The sequence below is a fragment of the Neofelis nebulosa genome, chromosome 3, assembly GCF_028018385.1.
Source record: "Neofelis nebulosa isolate mNeoNeb1 chromosome 3, mNeoNeb1.pri, whole genome shotgun sequence".
NCBI classification, from domain to species: Eukaryota; Metazoa; Chordata; class Mammalia; order Carnivora; family Felidae; genus Neofelis; species Neofelis nebulosa.
Genome location: NC_080784.1, coordinates 130,060,097 through 130,082,071, shown reverse-complemented (window position 1 = coordinate 130,082,071; position 21,975 = coordinate 130,060,097). Strand labels below are relative to the sequence as shown.

The following is a 21,975-nucleotide window of genomic DNA, read 5'->3' as shown; positions in this document are numbered from 1 at the left end:
TTCAGTACCTTTATTGATATTTCTGTTTGCCCATCTATTGTTTTCTTGACTTTCTCCATATTTTTGTTTAGTTTGTTGATCATCCTTAAGGCAGCTGTTTGAAAATCTTCCTCTAATAGATCTACCAGCAGGTCTTTTTCTGGGATGATGTCTGTTGACTAAGTTTTTTTTTCCTTCAAATGGGCCATATTGCCCTGTTTTCTTTGTATAACATATTTTTTTTGTTGTTGTTATTGTTTAAAACTGGATATTTCAATCTAAAAATAGAGTAAATCTGGAACTCAAATTCTTTTTCCTCATAGTTTACTTTGCTTTTGTTTTTATTTATTATCTGTTTTTTAAAAATTTTTGTAGGTTGTTTCTGTGTCAAGGATCAACTTGAAATATAAATTTAAAGTATTTTCAGTTCTTTTCTCAACCTCCATCTTTTTCTAGACCTGTACATTGACTTTGTAATTTATCTGTGTATATAGCTGCTGTTGAATATCCTGGTTGGTAATGTCTGGCTCCCAAAGGAGAAAAATAGAAAAATGAAGGGGAAAAATAAGAGTACTGGCTCTTAAAATCTTCTGGAAATAACTCCAGCCATGGTGGGGGATGGTGGTTTGCAACAAAGGGAAGGAGTAGAGGGAGAAGAATGCAGCAATGCTGGTTTCCTGTTTCTTTTTCTATACCTCTAAGATCAGAAGCAGAATCAGCCATTTGTGCTACAGCACAGATCCCCTGTATTTAGAGGACAGAATTCTTTTTGTGCACCCTGGCTCCTACAAACTATGTGCTAGGTGCTCCTGGAAAGGCCTACAGCTGCCTGCCAGATGGCTGAGGGGTAGAAGGTGTGTAGCTGGTAACTGTACTAAGGGCTGAAATTGACCAAAATTAACCACAATTTAACCTCTAAGCCTTTCTCTGGAAGATGCAAGTTGCAATCCTTCAATAGATTTCAAACTTCCAAAATAGTTATTACCTCAGACAGAATCTACCAATGCAGTTGTCTAAATAGGGAAATAAATTCCTGATGCTTCCTACTTCACTGTCCTCCCAGAATCCTCTGTAAATAGTGCTATTTTTATAAAGAATTGATTACTGATCTTTCAATGTCTAATACTTTTGTAAAAATTACAAATAATTCTTATTAGAAGAACTGATTTGGGATATATATAGTCCCCAAGCCCCCAGACTTAGATAAAAATGCATCAGCTTTTTAGAGAGGATCTGTGTTCCAACACAAAGTGATTATTTTAAAGATTAGATTCCTATTATTCTCCACATGGATGATCCAGATTATCTTTTCCTTAAGCAGCCTGTATTTCCTTTTGTCCCACAGACTTCTGGAAAGCATACTGCAAAGTCAGATATTCAAGTAAAACTATTATCAGTTCAAATGTGCTTTGGGTTTCTGTATAACTTTACAAACATTCCAAATGAAATATGAATTCAGTGTCATTGGAGAGTTGGCTGAGTAAAAGGCCATATTACAATGAAGAACTCCTTCATGAATTCGACTTAGCTCACACTTTGATGCAATGTTACAACTTAAATTCTAACATAAATGCCCTTGTCTGAAATCTCAAGAGAGAGTCATTGAAATTTTGGCTTTTTAGTCTATGATTTGCTCTTCTCATCTTAAGTCACTTTATCATAATATTTTGGAAAAAAAAGAAAATTTAAAGATATCTGCAATATAAAAATATTTCAGGGGCACTTGGGTGGCTCAGTTGGTTGAGCGTCGGACTTCGGCTCAGGTCATGATCTCACGGTTTGTGAGTTTGAGCCCCGCATCAGGCTCTGTGCTGACAGCTCAGAGCCTGGATCCTGCTTTGGATTCTGTCTCCTTCTCTCTCTGCCCCTCCCCACTTATGCTCTGTCTCTCTGCCTCTCAAAAATAAATGAATGTAAAAAAATTTTTTTTTAAATATTTCAAAATGTATAATATGCCTTCCAGTATTTATGTGTGATCGTTTTAATAATCTGCATTGAATTTTATCTCTTCGCAATTTTTTCTTTCTACATTATATCTAACTCCCTCTGTGATCTTGGCAATATTCTCTTTGAACCTGATTATCTATCTTTAAAACAAGAATGATGCTCACCTATAAACTACATAATTATGGTGGATAAAGTGGAAGTTAATATTATAATGTACTTTGAACTCTAAGAACAAAGTGCTAAGTAAGCATTAGACACTGGGAGATAATGAACCAGTTAGTTTCTATACCTGATCACAATTTGAATATTACAGATCCAAGTAAATTATTAAAGGCCTTTAATACATAAAGTCAATGACTCTGGCATTGTCATTGTTAGGATCATTAGTCACTAAAGTGAAAAAAATATTCTAAGTCTTTAAGAAATGAAAGGCTAGAGATTTGTTATGAACCCTGCATTTAGGAACATATCAAAGTGCATACGTTACTGGAACCCACTTAACATTACTCTAAAGTAACTACGAAAATTTTCATTTAACCTAATGTTTAGAAATTTACCCCAATTTAATTTCTTGTATTTATGAGGTTATTAAAAAAGAAAAATTAAACATAAAGTTTGAGAAAAAATTGTGTAAATACTTTGGCTAAACTACTCTTTAAATAGTATAGTTTAAATCGTTGTGCTAAATAAATATATTGTACCTATAAAAATTATGCAAAATACTATTTTAATACTTTTATATGCTAGTCATCATTAATAAAAAATTCTCCCAACAGGGGCACCTGGTTAAGCATCTGACTTGGTTTCAACTCAAGTCATGATCTCAAGGTTCATAAGCTCAAGACCCACGTTGGGCTGTGTGCTTCCAGTGCAGAGTCTGCTTGAGATTCTCTCTCTCTCTCCCCCCACTTCTCTGCCCCTACCCTACCTTCTCTCTCTTTCTCTCTCTCAACAAATAAATAAACTTAAAAAAATTATCCAAAAAAATATTAAAACCTATTTCAGAATTTTAACTTACAAATAAAATTTCATTGTGATAGTTATAAAAACAAAAATGTTCCTATCACTTGGTAATATAGAAATTTATGATAATGAATATATTGCCATATATAAACCTGTAGTTTTTTTTAGGAAGGTGTTGAAACTGAGAACTGTGAATTCTGTCAGTCATCACTTGCTTTGGGTCTCGGGAAGATTACTTAATGTAAGCCTCATTTTCCATCAATACTTTTTCATCAAAACTAAATGATATAATCCCAGTTAACCACTTAGTACAGTGCTTATTACTAACACATGTTAATTGAGTTCAGTGTTATTATTTCAATTATTATAAACTTGACAGAAACACAGCAGAGTAAAATTGTCTCTGATTCAGAATAATATTTGCTAATTGTCATGAATTTGGTGTATATCCAGTACTTCCTTTCCAACAGTGAGAATTATTGTTTCCGTTTACTTTCTTAGAGTGTGAAGGGTAAGATAGGGTGAGCTGGGGAAAATACACCTCTTGGTAAAAGGAGAAAGGTTCTAAAAACCCTGTGCATGACTATCAAGACATTAGCATAGAACATATGAGGAAATTTTCTATTGAATAAGGGGCTGCAGACCACATTTGTAATACAGAATTAATTCGTGGAGGATATCTCAATGTAATTATTATTGTCTGGGAAAATAGCTTTATATGTACATATACACATGCGCGCACACACACACACACACACACACACACACACACACTTACACACACTACCTTCATTGTAACAGTATCCCACTGAAATAGTAGCCTATATGCTCAAGTAAAGATGCCAGATGGTATAGAAAATGTTTATTTCATTTGGTCACAATTCTGGTAATTTTTCTTGTTGTTGAGTAGAATGTTTGACCTTGTTTCTTCCAACTGAGAGCGATATAAGTGGAGGGTGAAAAAAAGGAGAAATCTGATTTTTGAGGTATTTATAATGTCTTTGATTATTTGTGCTCCTTTTGAAATGTATGTACAGTCTCCACTGACCTATTGGGGATACCATTAGTAGATGTAAGCAAAGTTAAAGATCTTTTCTTAAAAAAAATGTCTATTTATTTATTGAGAGAGAGGGAAAACCCATGCGTGTGAGTGGGGGAAGGGAGGTAGAGGGAGAGGGAGAACCCCAAGCAGACTCTGTGCTACCAGGACAGAGCCCAGTGCAGGGCTGGATCCCACAACCCTGGGATCATGACCTGAGCTGAAATCAAGAGTAGGACACTTAACCAACTGAACCACCCAGATGTCACTAAAGATCTCTTATGTGGATATCTGCACAACATACAACTATGTGTATGCAGAGTGTATTATTAGACTTAAAAAAAAAAGCCTTGTGAATAGTAGCATCTAAAACAGTGAAGATTTATGATGAATTAGTAATTCTGAATAGCTCTGCAGAACTGTAAATTCTACTGTGACCAATAAATTGTCCCAAAACAGAGAATTTTGCTTTTTATCTTTATTTAACTTCCTAAGTTAAATTGTTGATGCCTCTAGGGCAAATCCAATGTATTTTATGTAAAAATATTCCTATGTTCAAGTTTTGCTCTCATTCTTCAATTTTTAATACTTCAGGGCTTATAGTAAATGAATGTGATATGTTAATCACCAGATGTAATACTAGTAATTGAATGTACATATACAATTATATATACATACATATATTTGACATTGTGTATATGTACATGTTAATACATACAGACATATATCTGACATTATGTATATATATATATCTGACATTACATTATCTGTATATGTTTTTCAGAAAGTAAATGCTTGAAATGAAATAAAAAAGCATGATATGGAAGAAATAGCTTCAAACTTGAAACCAGAAAAACTAAATTCCTGTTTTCATCCCATCTAACTTTTTGCTGTGTAATTTTGTTCAAATCACTTAAAATATTTTCACTACATTTTCTGAAGAAGTGGAATTTGTGTGTACCATCTCTAATTTTTTTTTTAACTGTGAGTCTATGAAATCTCAGTGTGCACTTCTATGGTCATCTTATCAAGGCATCTTAATTTTGCTATGGTCTGATTCAACATGTAATAGATTTCAGCTGCTTTATCAGCAAATTATTTCTTAAGAAACAATGAGGCTTGACTTTGAAGATTATCTCTGTGTTGATTATTTAATGGGTGGATGGGTAGTTGCATGAATGTATGGAAAGAAAAAAAGAGAAGAGGAAAAAATGTACAAATAGAGAAACCAAGAGAATGGAAATGACTGATTACAAATTTTAGGAGGTGTTCATAGTCTGCTTTATTGCTTGGTTGTTCTTCCTTCCAGTTTGACCAATGTGAAGTTGCTCAAACTGTGTGTATGTGCATGCGTGTGTAAGTAGTGGAAGAATTATTTCATCTTGACAATAAGTTGAATATTCTTTTTACCTCAAGGTTGTAAATTGAAACTGACAATGAAAAAAAAAGGCTAATAAAAGTTGCTGGGGAAAAACTAGATGCTGGGTCATCATGATAACAGTATAGTTATGAATGTTGCATTCAAGGAACTTTAAAATTTTTTAAGTAAGTAAATCTAAGATGTTTGAGATCGGATTACACTGATAATGTGTGTGTTTTGATACAAAGGTTAAAGACATGGAATTGTTGTACTCTTGCAAGTGCATGAAATAAGTAAGAACCTTCTTGCATGAGATTCTACATGTGGAACTCACTGGGCTGTTTTCAGAATACTTGTGTTTAATACAAAATGCTGCATGTACTCTTTGGTAAAAAGATGAGATTTTATAGCTGAAGAAAAAGAGTAAATAAATAACTGGATTTGAAATGTTGCTAGGATTTCCTTTTCTTTGGTTATGCTGTGTGCAGTAAGATGAAACGTTTCTTCTGTGTACTTTTTGCTGTTTGCAGAAAGATGAACTGCTTGTTTTATGCATTTCCCTTCAGTGTATCTTAATTCACGGAATTGACTAATTTGCTATCATTTCTGTGGGTTTCTGCCATTTATTAAGCCAGGCTTAATATTTAAGGCAGTCTTCAGTGTTCTGTCAGGTAACAGTAAAATGCTCCCATTAAAATGTGTTACCAAGGGGCGCCTGGGTGGCGCAGTCGGTTAAGCGTCCGACTTCAGCCAGGTCACGATCTCGCGGTCCGTGAGTTCGAGCCCCGCGTCAGGCTCTGGGCTGATGGCTCGGAGCCTGGAGCCTGTTTCCGATTCTGTGTCTCCCTCTCTCTCTGCCCCTCCCCCGTTCATGCTCTGTCTCTCTCTGTCCCCAAAATAAATAAAAAACGTTGAAAAAAAAATTAAAAAAATTAAAAAAAAAAAAATTAAAAAAAAAAATGTGTTACCAATACTTGGCAGAAGTCAGTAATATTACCCACTTTAAAACAAGGTTGATTAGAAACTCTTCTTTTAAAAGACCCATTTAGAATCCATGACAAGGTGAAGTGTCTTTATATAAACATACATCACTTGTTTGTGAGTAGCCATTTAGACTATCTGCTTTAAAATGAATTGGATATTTCAGCTCCAATTATATAGTACATTTATATCACACTTTCTAACAAACTGTTAAAGAAATTTGTGTATCTGAGTCTGATCATATTAAATTTTCAATGTGATGATTAATCTAGATTCTCATAACAATTATCACAGATTAAAATGAGTCTTCTGAATGATGTTTAAAATCAGCAAGATAAATCTAACATTTATTGCCTAAATAATTTCACAGAAATAATTTCTAAAGTAGATTTCAATCTGATTCAGAAATTATAGGCTAGGTCAAAGGCTAACATCTATAATGTTTATTATGCTTGATTATATTAATAAAATATTAATATTCTGGGTAATATATATTATATATATAATTAGTGAGTACTTTATGTATCAATTAAAAAAATCTTCATTCTTTCTCATACTCTTAGCATGTATTTAGAATATATTTTAGGAGGTAGAAAGCAAGGGTTTGAAGAGGCTGATAAAAGTTAGCACAATCCATGCAAATGTAAAAGAGCAGTGACAAGAGAAAGCTAGGTTCACACAAAAAGCCTGTTAGACACTCTGCCTTCTCTGGTGAAGATTAATAATTTCCACCCCATCATGAGGCCACTTAAGGTGAAGACAGCAAAAGTAACCTGCCACACGTGTCAGAAATGGACATAGTTTCAGACTTGCTTTATCATGTATTGAGTCTAATAATGCATGTTTAATATCATGATCTGTCTTTTACTAGAAGGTTTTTGGCTTTAGTCACAAATGCATAAAATCAACAGGAGTAGCTGATGTAAAATGTCTGTTTCTGTATGTTTCTATATATACATATGTGTGTATGTGTGTATGTATATAAACATGTATATGCATGTTTGTGTCCTTATAGTCTGTGTTTATCTCTCTGTATGTGTGTATATAAAACCCATATTGTGTTTACATATGGGAAAAAGACATTTTAGTATACATAATTTTATTGATGTATTTACATACTACAAGAAATATTATTTGGATATGTATGTGGATATGTATGTGTAGTCATTCCTTTATCACGTTATTGATCCTGAGGTGTATGTCTTTTTTTTTTTTCCCCAGGGGGAAATTCATTTAGTTCACTCAAAAAGGCAAAAAGTACATTGGCCCAATATTTATAATTTCAAAATAAACAATTTAAAAATGTGCTCCTAGCACTAACAGGATCACAATGAATAAAAATAAAGGATGCATAGCCAGATGGGAAAGAATCTCCCAGATTTGTAGGAAGGTCAGGATCTCATAAAAATACTTTTATTTCTTAGGGGTATAATCCTAAAAGGCAGTATCCCATTGTGACTTAGAGCAAAGACATTGGAGTCAAGCAGTCAAGGACTCTACTCTGGCCCTTATTCCTTTGGCGTATTCCTTGCACTGAAACTTAATTTTCATAACTCTGTGTGTGTGACAGTATACATACCACATAATTATTTTAAGGATTAAATGAGATTCTGTAATATAGAAAAATATTAATAGGGGCGCCTGGGTGGCGCTGTCGGTTAAGCGTCCGACTTCAGCCAGGTCACGATCTCGCGGTCCGTGAGTTCGAGCCCCGCGTCAGGCTCTGGGCTGATGGCTCGGAGCCTGGAGCCTGTTTCCGATTCTGTGTCTCCCTCTCTCTCTCTGCCCTTCCCCCGTTCATGCTCTGTCTCTCTCTGTCCCAAAAATAAATAAAAAACATTGGAAAAAAAAATTAAAAAAAAAAAAGAAAAATATTAATAGAAAATGTTAAGCACTGTTTGGATTACAGTAATTAAAAATAAAATGGGAGCACCTCGGTGGCTCAGTCAGTTAGGCATCAGACTTTGGCTCAGTTAATGATCTTGCCATTCATGAGTCCCAGCCCCCAATCGGGACTCCCTGCTGTCAGCACAGAGCCTGCTTCCAAGCCTCTGTCCCCCTCTCTCTATCCTTTCCCCACTCACACTTGCAAGCTCTTTCTCACTCTCAAAAAATAAACATAAATTAAAAATAATTTAAAATTAAAATTAAAACCTAGTGTTTAGTGAAAATTTACCATTCAGTTAGCACAATTTATTTACATTTTACATGGATAATCTCATTTAATGCAGTTAATAACCCTTACAGATAGGTATTGTCATTAGATTTTACAGATGATGATTATGGGGTTTAAAATTTGAATCCCTTGTTCAGGGTCGTATGCTTAACAAATGACAGTCAGAATTTGAAATCAGTTTACTTCTAGAACTGGTGTGTTTAGCCAATTCCCTGTTGACAGTCAATCAAGTTAGCCACAATTCTTATCATCATTATTATTGTATTTATGTGAAAAAGGCTATAATTATCCATTAGGATTTATGTTAGTTCTTAGGAAGTATTTCTCAAATTGTCTCTGCTCAGAGATTTGTACTTGTCTAATGTTACTGAATTCATGTTGTAAAAGATACTAATATCTTTATTCAAAATAAAAAAAAAAGAAAGAAAAAGAAAAATGAAAAATAAATTAAGATCACAATAGAAGTTTGATTCCCGTATGCTTGTGTGAATGGCTCTCAGAAAGTTTCCTGATTTTATCTCCTATTGTTCAGAAAAATATTCTTAAAGCTATGAATTCCTAAAGATACCATGATATGAGACATCTAATGTATCAGCCACTTTGTCCTGCAAAAGCTTTTGGGACTTCTTATATTGTCTCACCAAAGCTTTGCCTGAAATAACACTTTGATGTGCTATTCATAATTTCCATTTGGAAGAAGTAACTACATATTCCTGCTTAGCTACCATACTGCTTCCAGTATAGTGTATGTCAGCAATAAATAAAATGCATGCTTTAAGTGAAGGTATACATTTTTTCAAATATATAAGTCCCTGTCATATTTACAGAGAGCATGACAGAATATTCATGTTGTTGTTTAATGACCACACTCACTTCTTTGTAGGAGCAATTTTTGATGAATCTGCCAAAAAGGATGATGAGGTGTTTCGCACAGCGGTTGGTGACCTCAACCAGAATGAAGAGATCTTACAGACTGAGAAAATCACATTTTCAGTGACATTTGTCGATGGCAACAACCCTTTTCAAGCAGTTCAAGAAGGTAAGGCCTATCAGTCCAGTTTTTATTTTGTTTGTTTTTTGGTTCAATTCAGATGGCAACTAGATTTGTTTACAAATCAACATGGATGTCATTTTTGCATCTTTGCTGCATTGCTTTTCTTTGAGGGTGCTGTTTTGTAGATATCAAGACTGAATTCCACTTCTGAAAGGACAGAGTATGGAAAGTTATTGTTTAATTGAAGTATATGTGAAAATGCATATAAATATTTTCAGTAAAAGCTTTACAGCATTTTATGATTTCAGTGTAAAGTAAACATTACTTAAAAGTATGACTTTCTATCCAAAGTTTTAGTTTTGACTTTTTTTATATAATGGCCACCTTGAGTGTTGTTACAGCATGAAACGACATTTCAGGTGTATTCATGACAAATGCATTGGCGGAAAGAAAACTGGTAGGCACTAAATACAAATCAAAGACTTCGCTTTGGGATCCTAACATATACATTTTTTACTCTCTATAGTGTGCCAAATATTAAAGCATTTGTCTCCATTCTTTCTGTATACTTGGGTGAATTAAAATTTTTCATAGGGACAAATCATACAAATACAAATTATTTTTATTATACTGGGATGATCATTTGTATGAATGAAGGTTTTGATCAAAAGATATCTAAGAGTAATAGAATTTTATTTTTGATGCTGTTATTCTAATGAAATAGCCTCTTGATTGGCAAAGCATTAATTGTTCATGAAACTATTTGTTCCTGACCTAGTTTATATTTTATTGCGATAATATAATTAGACTAAAGATACCAATGCAAAATTTAATCAAATGAAGCACTTGTTTCATTAAGAAACTTAAAGAGGATTTGACAGAAGTAAAGATGGACAGAATATTAAAAGTGGTAGAGTTTGACAGGAAACTTTTTAAAGACAAATATTGAAAGGGTAAGGAAAATAAATATAAGTATTTTCAAAAAATTGTCATTTTCCTCTAACGTTGCATCTACATGACGTTCAGGGAACCTTTATTGGACTATGCTTTTGATCAGTAGCATTGACTACTATCGAAACTTATTTATGTTTACTTGTGTCAGTAAGAGATTAGGTAGAATGATTAGTGATCTAATGGATTTTCCTTCTTAATAATTTGATGGAGTGAAGAAATAATATTTTAATGAAATGAACAGAAGTGTTTTAAGTAACATATTATTTTGCAAAGAATATGATGCTTATAATAATATGGAATTTTAATGTTTAGTAAGTAAATACCAATTTAAAAAGATTAATGAAAACATCTAGTCATTTATATTTTAAAATGAGAATTCTGGGAATTTGGTGCCAACAAAAATGGATGTGCTGATAAATTTTCTATTGAAACATGTAAAAACTAATATTACAATTCATAAAGCAATAGGTAAAATAATAAAACAGAATATGCGGAAAATCCAATAATGAAAAAGAGTATTATTCATTCAACTATTAGTTTTAGTGACTGGAATGAGGGTAGATAAAAAATGAGGACTTATTTATTTTTGTATCTATCTTCTGATTACATATTAATAATTGTAAATTAACTTTGAAGACAGGCTAATGTATCAATTCCTTTTAAAAAAAGCACTTTGAAAAGTGTGGAGATAAAGATACAAAGACAACAGAGTGGTAGAAGAGAATTACCAAGTGTGAATAAATATGTCCCTCACACCTTTTTTAGAGACTCCAATTTGAAAAGCAAAGACAATTTGTTTTAAATACCACAGTGAATCTGTTCACATATTACTTTGTGTAGCCGTTCTGCTGCCAGCTAGTTCTGGAAGCAGAAACATCCCTCAAAAGAACTGTGACATGACGAATTTGTGATACTGAAAGCAAATTGAGAGAGGAAATAAGTTTTAAGTTTTGGAGACAGAGACCACTAGATATTTGTCAAGAAAGAAGAAAGAGGTTGACAGTTTGCCTGATGTTTTCTGATGGTAACAGGATGTTCTGGACCAGTTATTTTGATCGTCTGCTCTGTGTAATGAACTTGAAATAAGTTCTAGGAAGCTTTGGAGTTAATTCGCTTCCCTATTCAATATCAAGAAAGATCTTGGCTAATTTTACAAATAAAAATAATTCTTTCTAGAGGTCTTTCCATAATTTATTAGTTTGAAAAAAGGAGGAAAATATTCAACTGAAAGAGAACAAGAAATTATCGAAGGGGTATTTTCTCAAATGTTTTGAGCAAGTGATTTAGGATAAAACCTCAATTGTGCCATTAAGGATGTCCAGTTTTTCTATGATCATATATTTGCTGTGATGCCATTAAAATATATAACATAAAGGGTCTTAAATTAGCTTATTTGTTTTTTTAAATTCCAAGAAAGGATAACAGATTCAATGATATAAGTATTACTGACTGTTTACACATGAAGTTTTTAGAAGTTCATCAGGAAACAAATCTGAAATGCTCATTTTATTTTAGTGTGAGAATTTCCTCCAACCAACTGCATTTAAGAGATGATCTTTATTTTTACAAATTTAATTTTTTTCTTTATCTTTTTTCTATAAGCATTTAATGAGAGAAAGATTTAAAGATAAACAGCCTGTTAACACATAAACAGAATTACAATATTGATACCATTATAATGCTTCTTTGTAGCTCTGGTTAGAGTAAATTTTTTGCATAGTAATAATTATTTTTAATAATAAATATTTAATAGTTGTTTTTACAGTGAGTTTCCAAATGACAATATCTTGGTTGTAACACAGGATCAATATTTCTTTCTCTGGAGATCAATGATTATATTGATTATCTTTATCATTATCCTGTAACAATCTCAGCACTTGTAGATAAATAAACAGTAGAAAAAAAATTCCTGTTTTTAGAAAAATAATCTGGAATCAAACAACCTATTTTAATAATTCTTTTTCCTTTTTTTGAATATATTTATTGATAATATTTTGAATATACATTTGAATATATTTGTTGATAAGCTATTATTCATCTTTTGTCTGTTGAGTCATGGGATGTTTACTAGGGGCAAAGAATTTTTCACACCTTAACTCAGGATTATTTTTATCATTTTTTGGGTGTGGAATAGGTAGGCTTATTGGTAGCTGGGGTAAAGCTTATTCGCTAAAGAAGATACACAAAAGGAAAAAAAAATTGTATGGTGTATTTTTGAAAACCTCAAAAATTATAGAGGTGGAAAATGATATACACCTAGTTGAAAGTTTTTCCTAAATATATGAAGTAATTGAGAGTAGTGTGTTCAAGTAATTCTCCTACATACTGCAGGTGTGTAGCAAGAGACTAAACCAAGACCTTCTGACCACTAGCCTAATATTTTCCTTGCTATATCTGTTAACCACATGTACGTGAGAGAGAGCACACAATACATTCTAAGACTTCACTAAGTATTTTGGAAAATATAAAGTTCTGGCAGATTTATATGTTTTGATACATACTATTAATGTTCATAGGTTTCAGATAGCATGGAATAGTAAAAATCTTCCAATCTAGTTGAACAATACCAGCTGATTATATAAATCACTCTTGTTCTTTCATCCTTGGTCTTCTCATCTATAAATAATGAAAAATCAAACATAAATGATGTATTTTTTAAGATTAGTTTATTCTCTATGGATGAAATGTTTCATGACTCTTTAGGACACATTTCCAGACTTAGAAATTTAGGATTCTAGAAATGATAATTATTTAGTTTCTCTTTAGAGATACTGCACATTGCTGAAATTGCCCCGTAGTTTTTTTCTATGGCTTACTTCAAAATAAATTAAATATCTCAGCCAACTATTCACTGTGACCCAAGGAACTCATTGCTATCTCCAGAATCCAGAAGGGGTTTTTGCAGATTCAATTGACCTGGATCAGTGCAGCTGTTGCTAGATTACTTTCCTTACTACTCCTCTCTTATAGATTGTTTCCCTTCTGTCATCTATAAACTGGATAAAACATAGATACACAACGGTGTGGTGTGAAAGACACTGCTTTTCTCTACTGAAAGCAATAGCAATTATTTGTATTGTTGGCTTCTAGTTGAGACCAACACTACTTTGCTCCAAGAAAGATCAGGACTTATAAGAAAACAAGGCCAGGAGAAAGTAAAGGGAATGCATTTGTAAAAATGTTCACATAGGAAGTTGAAATGTAGACGTAAAAATTCATGCATAATTCTTGCATCCATTGGATGTATCAGCAAGAATATAAAGGACCATGTGTTGGTATTGAATGGCAAGATTCAATTAAAAACTTTTGAAATATTTGCTCTTATTAGAAAAACACCTAAAAATGAAATATATAGTGAAAAGAGTTTAAGGGCAGAATTATGCTTTAGAATCACAGATGATTCTATTTGAAAGAAAAGGAGGCACATATCATAATTATTCTTCCGTATGCTTTGTTGTAAACCATTATAAATAATATAGGTATAAAAGCTGTTTTTCATATAAAAATCAGTAGTTAAGATTGCTCGTCAATTAAGTCTCAGTCTGGTCCACCTTCGACTTACTCCTTTGTATACCCAACATGAATATTGATTGCTCCAAAAAAAAGCCTCTCATTAAAAAGTAGACATCTTATTTTAATACAGTAATGATTTCAGTTAAATTTGCTTCATACATCTTCCAAAATAAAATTATTTTAAGTGTAAAACAATGTGGTGCTTTTATTTATAGTTTATGAAATTAGACTTATTTCTTTACAGTTATATGTAAGAGACACATGCATCTGTATCGTGTGTAAAAGGGAAAACAGGAGAGCAGTAGAGGCAAAAACAGTGTAAGGAAATCTAACTAGGAAAATGTGCTTCTCCAGAAAATATCACCATTCACTGTGAATATTTCTGGTGCCATAGGCTAAATCTGGGTAGTCTTGTTCAAAGAGTTCGTAAATGTAAAAGAATGATTTATGTGGCCGTTCTATTTGATGCTTTATTCCAAGGCTTAGTCTCATAATTTATATTCCTCTCAGTTTTAATAGGACATCTTTACTGTGATAAAAAAAAATCTGCTAATTCGGAAATGTTTAGATTGGATTCTGCAACTTTCCTAGTATAAGTCTGCAGTGTGTATGTCTTGTCAGCCTGTGTTTTAATGGACCAATTTTGACAGCTTCAATTCCAGCTTATTTTCTGAATTACGTGACAATAAACTGAACTTGAGAATTGATAGATCCACGGGGCCAAGAAATAAAACCTGAACATCATGTAGGTATAATTTTGCTCATTCATTTTTCCATTCCTCCCCACATCAAGGCAAGTGCTGTGCTTTCAATCCCAGTCTCTAGGTCCAGTGCTTAGTGTAACTGGTGCCCAGCCATTTGTGCAAAGAGTTGGAAGGAAGAGGTGATGGAACTCACTGGCCATTTCCAGATATCCACATAGCAGAAGGGATATTGGATGTCCATTCAGTGGCTGTCTGGACCGTCTTCTTACCTCCTTGAGTCTGGGATATTTAGCAATCCGCTGCCAGGTCTAGGATCACTTTCCTTTCTACCTGCCACATTCTAAGGACCGGCCAAAAAGATCTGGAATCAGAATCTTCCTATCATGTGGTCTTTAGTACCCATCATCAATGTGGTATTAAAGTATAAAGAATTCTATGTACATTAGGGATAATACCAGCATACATTCTTTTAAGCATCTCACACTAACCCTTTCCAATGAAGAATTGCCCATCAAGAAGAGTTAAATTAAGATATGTTTGGAATCTAATTTTGAGAGTACTCAGTCAAATCAATCTATCCAAGTACTTTATAATGCCTAGTACTCTTCCAAGATTGGGCCAGCCACAATAGAGATTACAAAGGAAATAGAGGACTTAGCGTTATGATCATAGGAAGTTTTAAAAATGTACTTGGGAAGGGCTGTGGACTTTTAGAGCATGAACAGTCATTATGCCTTCTGCTTGTAATGTGGATTTTTAATTATTTAATAGTAAAAAGGAACAAGGTGTTATACCTTTTTGAAAATATTATTTTTCAGAAAAGAGAGGAAATACCTTTCATAACGAAATTCATTATTTTAATTAATATTAAAGAAGATATAAATTATATGGATTAATCTTTGTTTTCTGTGATTTATTGCTCTTCTCCTATATTAGTAAGCCTTTCCCTTATCTCATTCAATATCATGCTCATAAAGTAACAGGTCTCTAATACTGTGGATAGACTGAAGTTCAGATGTTTATAGACCTCTATATCATAATTTTGTAGCCTTTTTGCTTTGAGGTCTTTTACCTTCATATCTACAAATGTGTACTCTTGTGTAAGTTGCCTCATAAAATGTAATATTTTAGCAGTCTGTGCTGCTCTGGACTTGTTTCATTTAGAAGAATCTTCAACTTTTTATAAAAGCTGTGTTTAGCACAAGTATAGATTTATTCTTTGATCATTGGCTCACTGTTCTTTCTTCCTACCAAATATTTTTCACATAATAATAACAGACCTCTTCCTTCTCTTTCAGTCTCTGTAGATAATAGTGCATGATTGTAGCAGCATAATTCAGTTTTTCCTTGGTCTTTTATGATACTGATTTGGTAAAAGATTCACCTCTATGTCTTAAAGTAACTCTGAATATATGGTTTATTAGAGTAAAAGCCACATCCTATAGTTGTTATGAGAGTCCATTGTGTAGTCATAAAAATAGTTTAAGTTCACATTTAAGATGACTTTGCTGTATTCAGATTTTTAAAACTATTAACAGCATTATTGATATCAAAGTTTCAAATGATCTAGTCTATTTGCTTAATTCTAGAACAAAAAATAACCTTTTAATTATTTTAATATTTGACACCTATTTTTGCATGTCCTTGGCCAGTGTTGCGTGAGGTTTATGGGAACTGTACTATGTGTAGTTTTTTAGTACTCCTGCAGTATTTTGTTGAATTCCTTGTAATTTTCAAAAGAATTATCATTGAAACACCCTTTTTAAAAAGGAACACACACAAAGCCAATGTATGCTAAGGAATTGAATATTCCAGGAAAAGAAAAGAATGAAGTAGCAAGTACTTTTGGGGTCCTATAAGCATTCAGCCTTGAGCTATTAAAAAGGCTGTGCTCTCCCTTGGCTGCACTGTATAGTCTTATATGGTTATATTGACCTTTTTATTTATTCTTTAATCATGTATTAGGTCCTAAACTATATGTGCTTCTCTTCCTTTTGCACGACCACTATAGTACTCTTTTTAAACTCCTCATTTAACCCCCTTTGAATCCTTTATTCTCAATATTGTACTGGATACACTCAGTATATCTGCATTTCACTGAGTATATGTCTTAAATTTAATGCCATTTATTCTGCTTGGGAAACAAAATTAAGTGCATGGGTCGTGGAATCAAATAAACCTGCCTTGATATGAATTCTGCTCCATTTCTTACCATCTTTGGGATCTTAAGCACGCGTAATGTCTCTGAGCCTCAGTTTCTTCATTTGTGGAAGAGGGCTAAATACATACTCCATGGGATTATGATGATTATTTGATTATTATAAGATGATTTTATGGGGTTGTAATTATGGTATGTGGGTTTCTCCAGTAGTCTACATGCATATTAAAAATATTGGAGTACATGATGATTTAGTGTCATTGCATGTGTCCATCAGCAAATTTCTATTGCTCTGTGACCTTACCTTCAATACACATCCTCTACCGAATGTATTAGTGGTTCCCATGGATACCACTGATCATAGTAGGCTTATTATCTGCCTAGTCAGCATCTTTTTTTTAATTTTTTCCAACTGAGTTTTTACTTATCAAGATCCTGAATTCTGGGGTTGTAAAAATATAGAAATTGAATGCTTCTGCTTTTTTTTCTTTCTTCCTGGGCTAGTTCTGCTAGTCAGCAAAGGAAGCTGAGAATTATATTTGTAGTGTAATTTATTTGGCAAATAGTAGTGATGTTGCAACATGTGTACTTAGGGTTGGGAGGATTTAAAATACCTTGTTACCATTTCTGGGAAGTAAAGAAAGCCTGTGGAGACCAAATTAAAGCTTTCGGATGATTTGTGTGGGCTTAATACAATCAGTGAAGTAAATAAGGCACTGAGTCATAACTAAATAGGATTCAGTGGTAGAAAGGCATAATGTTGTAGAAGAGCAATATATGTGAAAGTCGGATATAGAAATGAATTCAAGGAAAGCGTTATGCTTTGAGAGATGCATCATCTCTGGTATTTTGAGTTTATTTTTGAAATTATTGTTTAAAAGGTTATCTTTCTACATTCTACACATTTTCATTTCAGCTATACATGGGCAAATATTAACTGTAAAAAGCTGATTATTGGTTTCTTTGAATTCTTAGTACTATTCTTCTTCAATAACACATGGTATGTTATTTTCTCAGGAATTCATGCATCATTTCAAGACATATTTGCTTTTTGGTCTTTGGTAGACTAATACAATATGATGGTAAGATTGGCTAAGCTCATTTTGTAAGATATATTTTCAAACATAGAAAAGACTTAAAACATAGAAAACATTAAAATGGTTTATAATGTCTATTATAAATGAGAAATATGTTCCAAAGTGGAAAATAAATATTTTCTTATAATATGTTATTTTTGGGGGGAAAAAAGTTATGCAAATCGAAGTTAGAAACAATACTGTTACAGAGACTATTTTTAATAGAATGACTTTAAATATTCAATAATAATTTTTGTACTTTACTTTTGAATTAGCACTTACAAAAGTTAAACAATAGTTTGAGATAGTCCTGAATGCTTATTCATATTATTATAACTGAGCAAATGCAGAGGTCTTAGGTGATAGAAAGTAACTAGGGGATTAAAAACAAAAAGACACATTCTTACTGGTCAAAGAATAAGAAACTGTCATATCAGCTTCATTTTACCTGCTTCCAAATCTTGTTTTCATTCTGTTACATCGATTTGTCAATAACTTTTATTGTATGGAGTTAGCGATTTAATCTTTTTATTCTGTTTTGAATTTCATATATACATATGAAATAATATATATAAATGACATATATCGTATATATCATAAATTTACCAGTCACTCTTTTGATCATTCTTTCAGTGTTGATTCATGTTTTTCAAAGGGTAATTTTTTATTTTTTTTAATTTTAAAGTTTTATATACTATATTTGTTAAAATACGACAAGGAAGGTTTGATGTCAGGCCACCATCATTCTTTATACAAAGTTCAGGCCAGGACTCCATGAGAGCAAAGAATGAATCACCAGTTTATACTTCCTTTCTTTGGAAATTGGTTAAAGTTTAATATGAGAAGGGTTGACCAACTGGCAGGAAATTATGAATCACCAAGAACAATTTGTTCTTTCAAAAATCAAAATCATAATTGTTCACTCATGTGTAAGATACTTAATGCACTGACTGTGTACTAGATTAGAAGTTTATACAAGCAAATGAGACACATTTAACTGAACCATCCAAAGAATTAAAATCTAATAGGAAAGATATAAAAAAAGAAGTAAGCAAGCAAATAGTTCCTTCCACCCCCCCCCCCCAGTGGAAAATAGTGCTATCTATAAGATGTAGGGTTTGTGTTTGTGTGTGTGTGTGTGTGTGTGTGTGTGTGTGTGTATGTGTGTGTGCATGCGTGCACGTGAGTGATTTAAAATCAGGAGTTTATTTTTGATAAATAATGGAAGATACAAAAAGTTACATTTATGTCAAGATTTGAGGTTGCAAAGTAGCCAATAATGCCAAGAGTAAATAGCATTCCACCCTACTGCATATGGGAAAACCATTTGGAGGCATGGGCTTGCTGTGTTTGGGGGGTATTATTTTTGAATTCTCAAGTTTTTAATATGTTGCTTTACAAATGTTTATTTTCATCCTCAAAGTCATTATTTGCTGGATAACAGTACTACTCATGAGGTGGTTTTTTTTGTTTGTTTCTTTTTGTTTGTTTTTGTTTTTGTTTTTTAAAATCCAAATCTGCTTTAGTTTTTCCCTTTGGAGTATGTTCCCAAAGAAAGACTAGTGTATCCTGAAGTTTCACTGACATCTGAGTATGGAGATGTCATTCCTGGATCTTTCTTGGATTTGAAATTCACATTTCTGTAACTCTAATTTTGAATATAGTTATAGAAACATTTGGGTCTTCAATGTAAGTATTATTCTAAGGAAAATGAAATGAAATACAATGAAACAAATCAAAGAAAGAATTTTACTTAATTTTTTAGCCTTTCGATACAGAGTAATGTAGAGAGATATATTAATGTCTAAAACTTGGAAAGAATCATTTTGTGGCCTTTATGTTTGCTGTACATTCTGACAAAAGAGCCTGCTTTGAAAAGTCCACTAATGAGAAGTAACATTTCCTTATAACTTACTATATCCCATGAACTGTTAAAGTGCTGCTTTCCGCCCCCCCCCCCCCCAATCTTTGTACTGCCTTGTAAACCATAAAGTAGTTACTATTCTTATTAGCATTTGCAGATGAAGAAACTGAAGTGTCGCTAGATTAGGCAATGTATCGTACCTGAAGCCTTTAGAATAGTGCCTAGAACACTGGTTTCCATGTAAATCTTCTGTTTGGGAGTTTCAGGCATGTTGTCAGTGGGAGGAGAATGAGGAGAAGGTATTCAGTTTGTCTCCTGTTTGAGATCATCTTGGGTTGGCTCTGTACCTTAAACAAAAAATCATGCTTTTTCTAAAGGCATTCTGCTCTGCATCACTCTCATTCAGAACCCCACAAACTCCCCTCCTCTCTATCCTTTGGACCAGGACTCGTTACCACTTCACTGCTACTAGTTCTGAACTCTTATATTAGCCCTTATTTTCCTGCTACATCCCAACCACACCTGTGTCATTCACCCTTTCGAAAAGTAAACCCTTCTCAAATTACCCTATTTCAAGTGTGCTCTTTTTTCCTACTGGGATTTTAAGTGTAATCATTATTAACCACTGCACTGTACTGCCTGTGTAGAAAAGTTAATCTTAGTTCATTCTTAATGATTTAATGACCCTTGCAGTCTAATCAAGAAGTGCTATGATTTGTTGGATTGTGTTACTCAGACTTAGTACTATACATCATATTACAGAACTTAAAACTCTTCACACGACCTTTAACTACTGTCTTTTACAAGTTGAAATCTTCATGTCCATAGGTATTTTAACAGTTCAACAAAGGCCAACTTGATGTTAGGGATGTTCAGTAGCAGTGTCCCTTCAGAAAAGCACTAATCAGACCAGAAACAGGGCTGATCTCTGGATAGCCACCCCAGAGCATGGTTGATGACCACTCTTTAAAGAAACATGATTATTTACTTAAAATATTATGGCAAATGGAACCAACTTTATGGAAGTTACATATTTTAAAATGTCTCTGTTTGAAAATCCACTACTTTGTTTAAAGAAGTTGGTGAATGCTTACAAATTCTTGAATATCTTATTCCATTTGCTATGGAGAAATTTTCCCCTATACCTTTTATTTATTCTGTTCCTTGTAGGACTGCTTTACTGTGAAAACTACACTCCTTATTAAGTACCTGGGGGGGCGGGGGGAGGAAGCATATTTTATTGTTGGACAAATTGCACAGCCAAGATTTTTTGGTTATCTAGTAACTTGAAAGAGCAATAAAAGGAACATAACCAGTTACAGAACTGTTTTTGCATTTTATCTCTTTATTTCCTAGACCCATGGTTTAATATATAGGATTGGATAGCAAATGGTCAAATAGCAGGCAACAGAATAGGAGAAAAAGTAGAAGAGGCCCATAAAAGCAGGAGCTGCATTATAAGATCTTTTATTTAAATTATTTTTAAAGTTTATTTATTTTTGAGAGAGAGAGAGAAAGAGCGAGCAAGAGCGGGGGGTGGGGGGGGGAGGCAGAAAGAGAGGGAGACACAGAATCTGAAGCAGGCTCCAGGCTCTGAGCTGTCAGCACAGAGCCCAAGTGGGGCTTAAACTCATGAACTATGGGATCATGACCTGAGCCAAAGTTGGATGCTTAACCCACTGAGCCACCCAGGCACCCCCATAAGATCTTTTGTTTCATTTATCTAATGTTATTCAGCATCCCAGTTCATGATAGTGAAGTAGAACTGGTGAATATAGAGGTAACTTCAGAGCATTCTGCATTTTAAAGGAGCTTTAACCTACCAAAGAGATTAAATATATGTGCATAGGTAACATAATCACTAGGTAATAGTTCCATAGAAAATAGCAAGTTCAGTAGAAAGTGAGATGATTTATCAACAGGGACAGTGAGTTGAGGGAGAAGGTAAAGAAGAAATAAAGGGGAAAAAATAGCAAGTCATGCTTTCTGCTCCAAAGAGAAAAGATCTAATCAAAGAAGCAGGCATGTTCAAAAATACATCTTGGTGACTGTAAAAAAATGTGATCTGGGGTGGGGATATACTGAGAAAGAAAACATCAGGCCTACAAGGACAGAAATGTTTACTTATCTCTGTCAAGGTCATTATCCTGTTCCCAGCTTCAAGTCACCTTTTTCCAACGTTTTTCAACGTTTTTTATTTTATTTTTGGACAGAGAGAGACACAGCATGAACGGGGGAGGGGCAGAGAGAGAGGGAGAGACAGAATC

The 21,975-nt window shown here is 33.4% G+C and overlaps 1 protein-coding gene across 2 annotated transcripts in view; it reads left to right on the top strand.

The window, feature by feature from the left end:
- Positions 1-21,975, top strand: part of GRID2 (glutamate ionotropic receptor delta type subunit 2) — a 1,468,772-nt gene that overhangs the window by 289,699 nt on the left and 1,157,098 nt on the right. For both annotated transcript variants that reach the window (XM_058721904.1, XM_058721905.1), the window contains exon 2: positions 9,329-9,484. In XM_058721904.1, the coding sequence (XP_058577887.1) occupies positions 9,329-9,484 (156 nt within the window). The remainder of the gene's footprint in view (positions 1-9,328; positions 9,485-21,975) is intronic.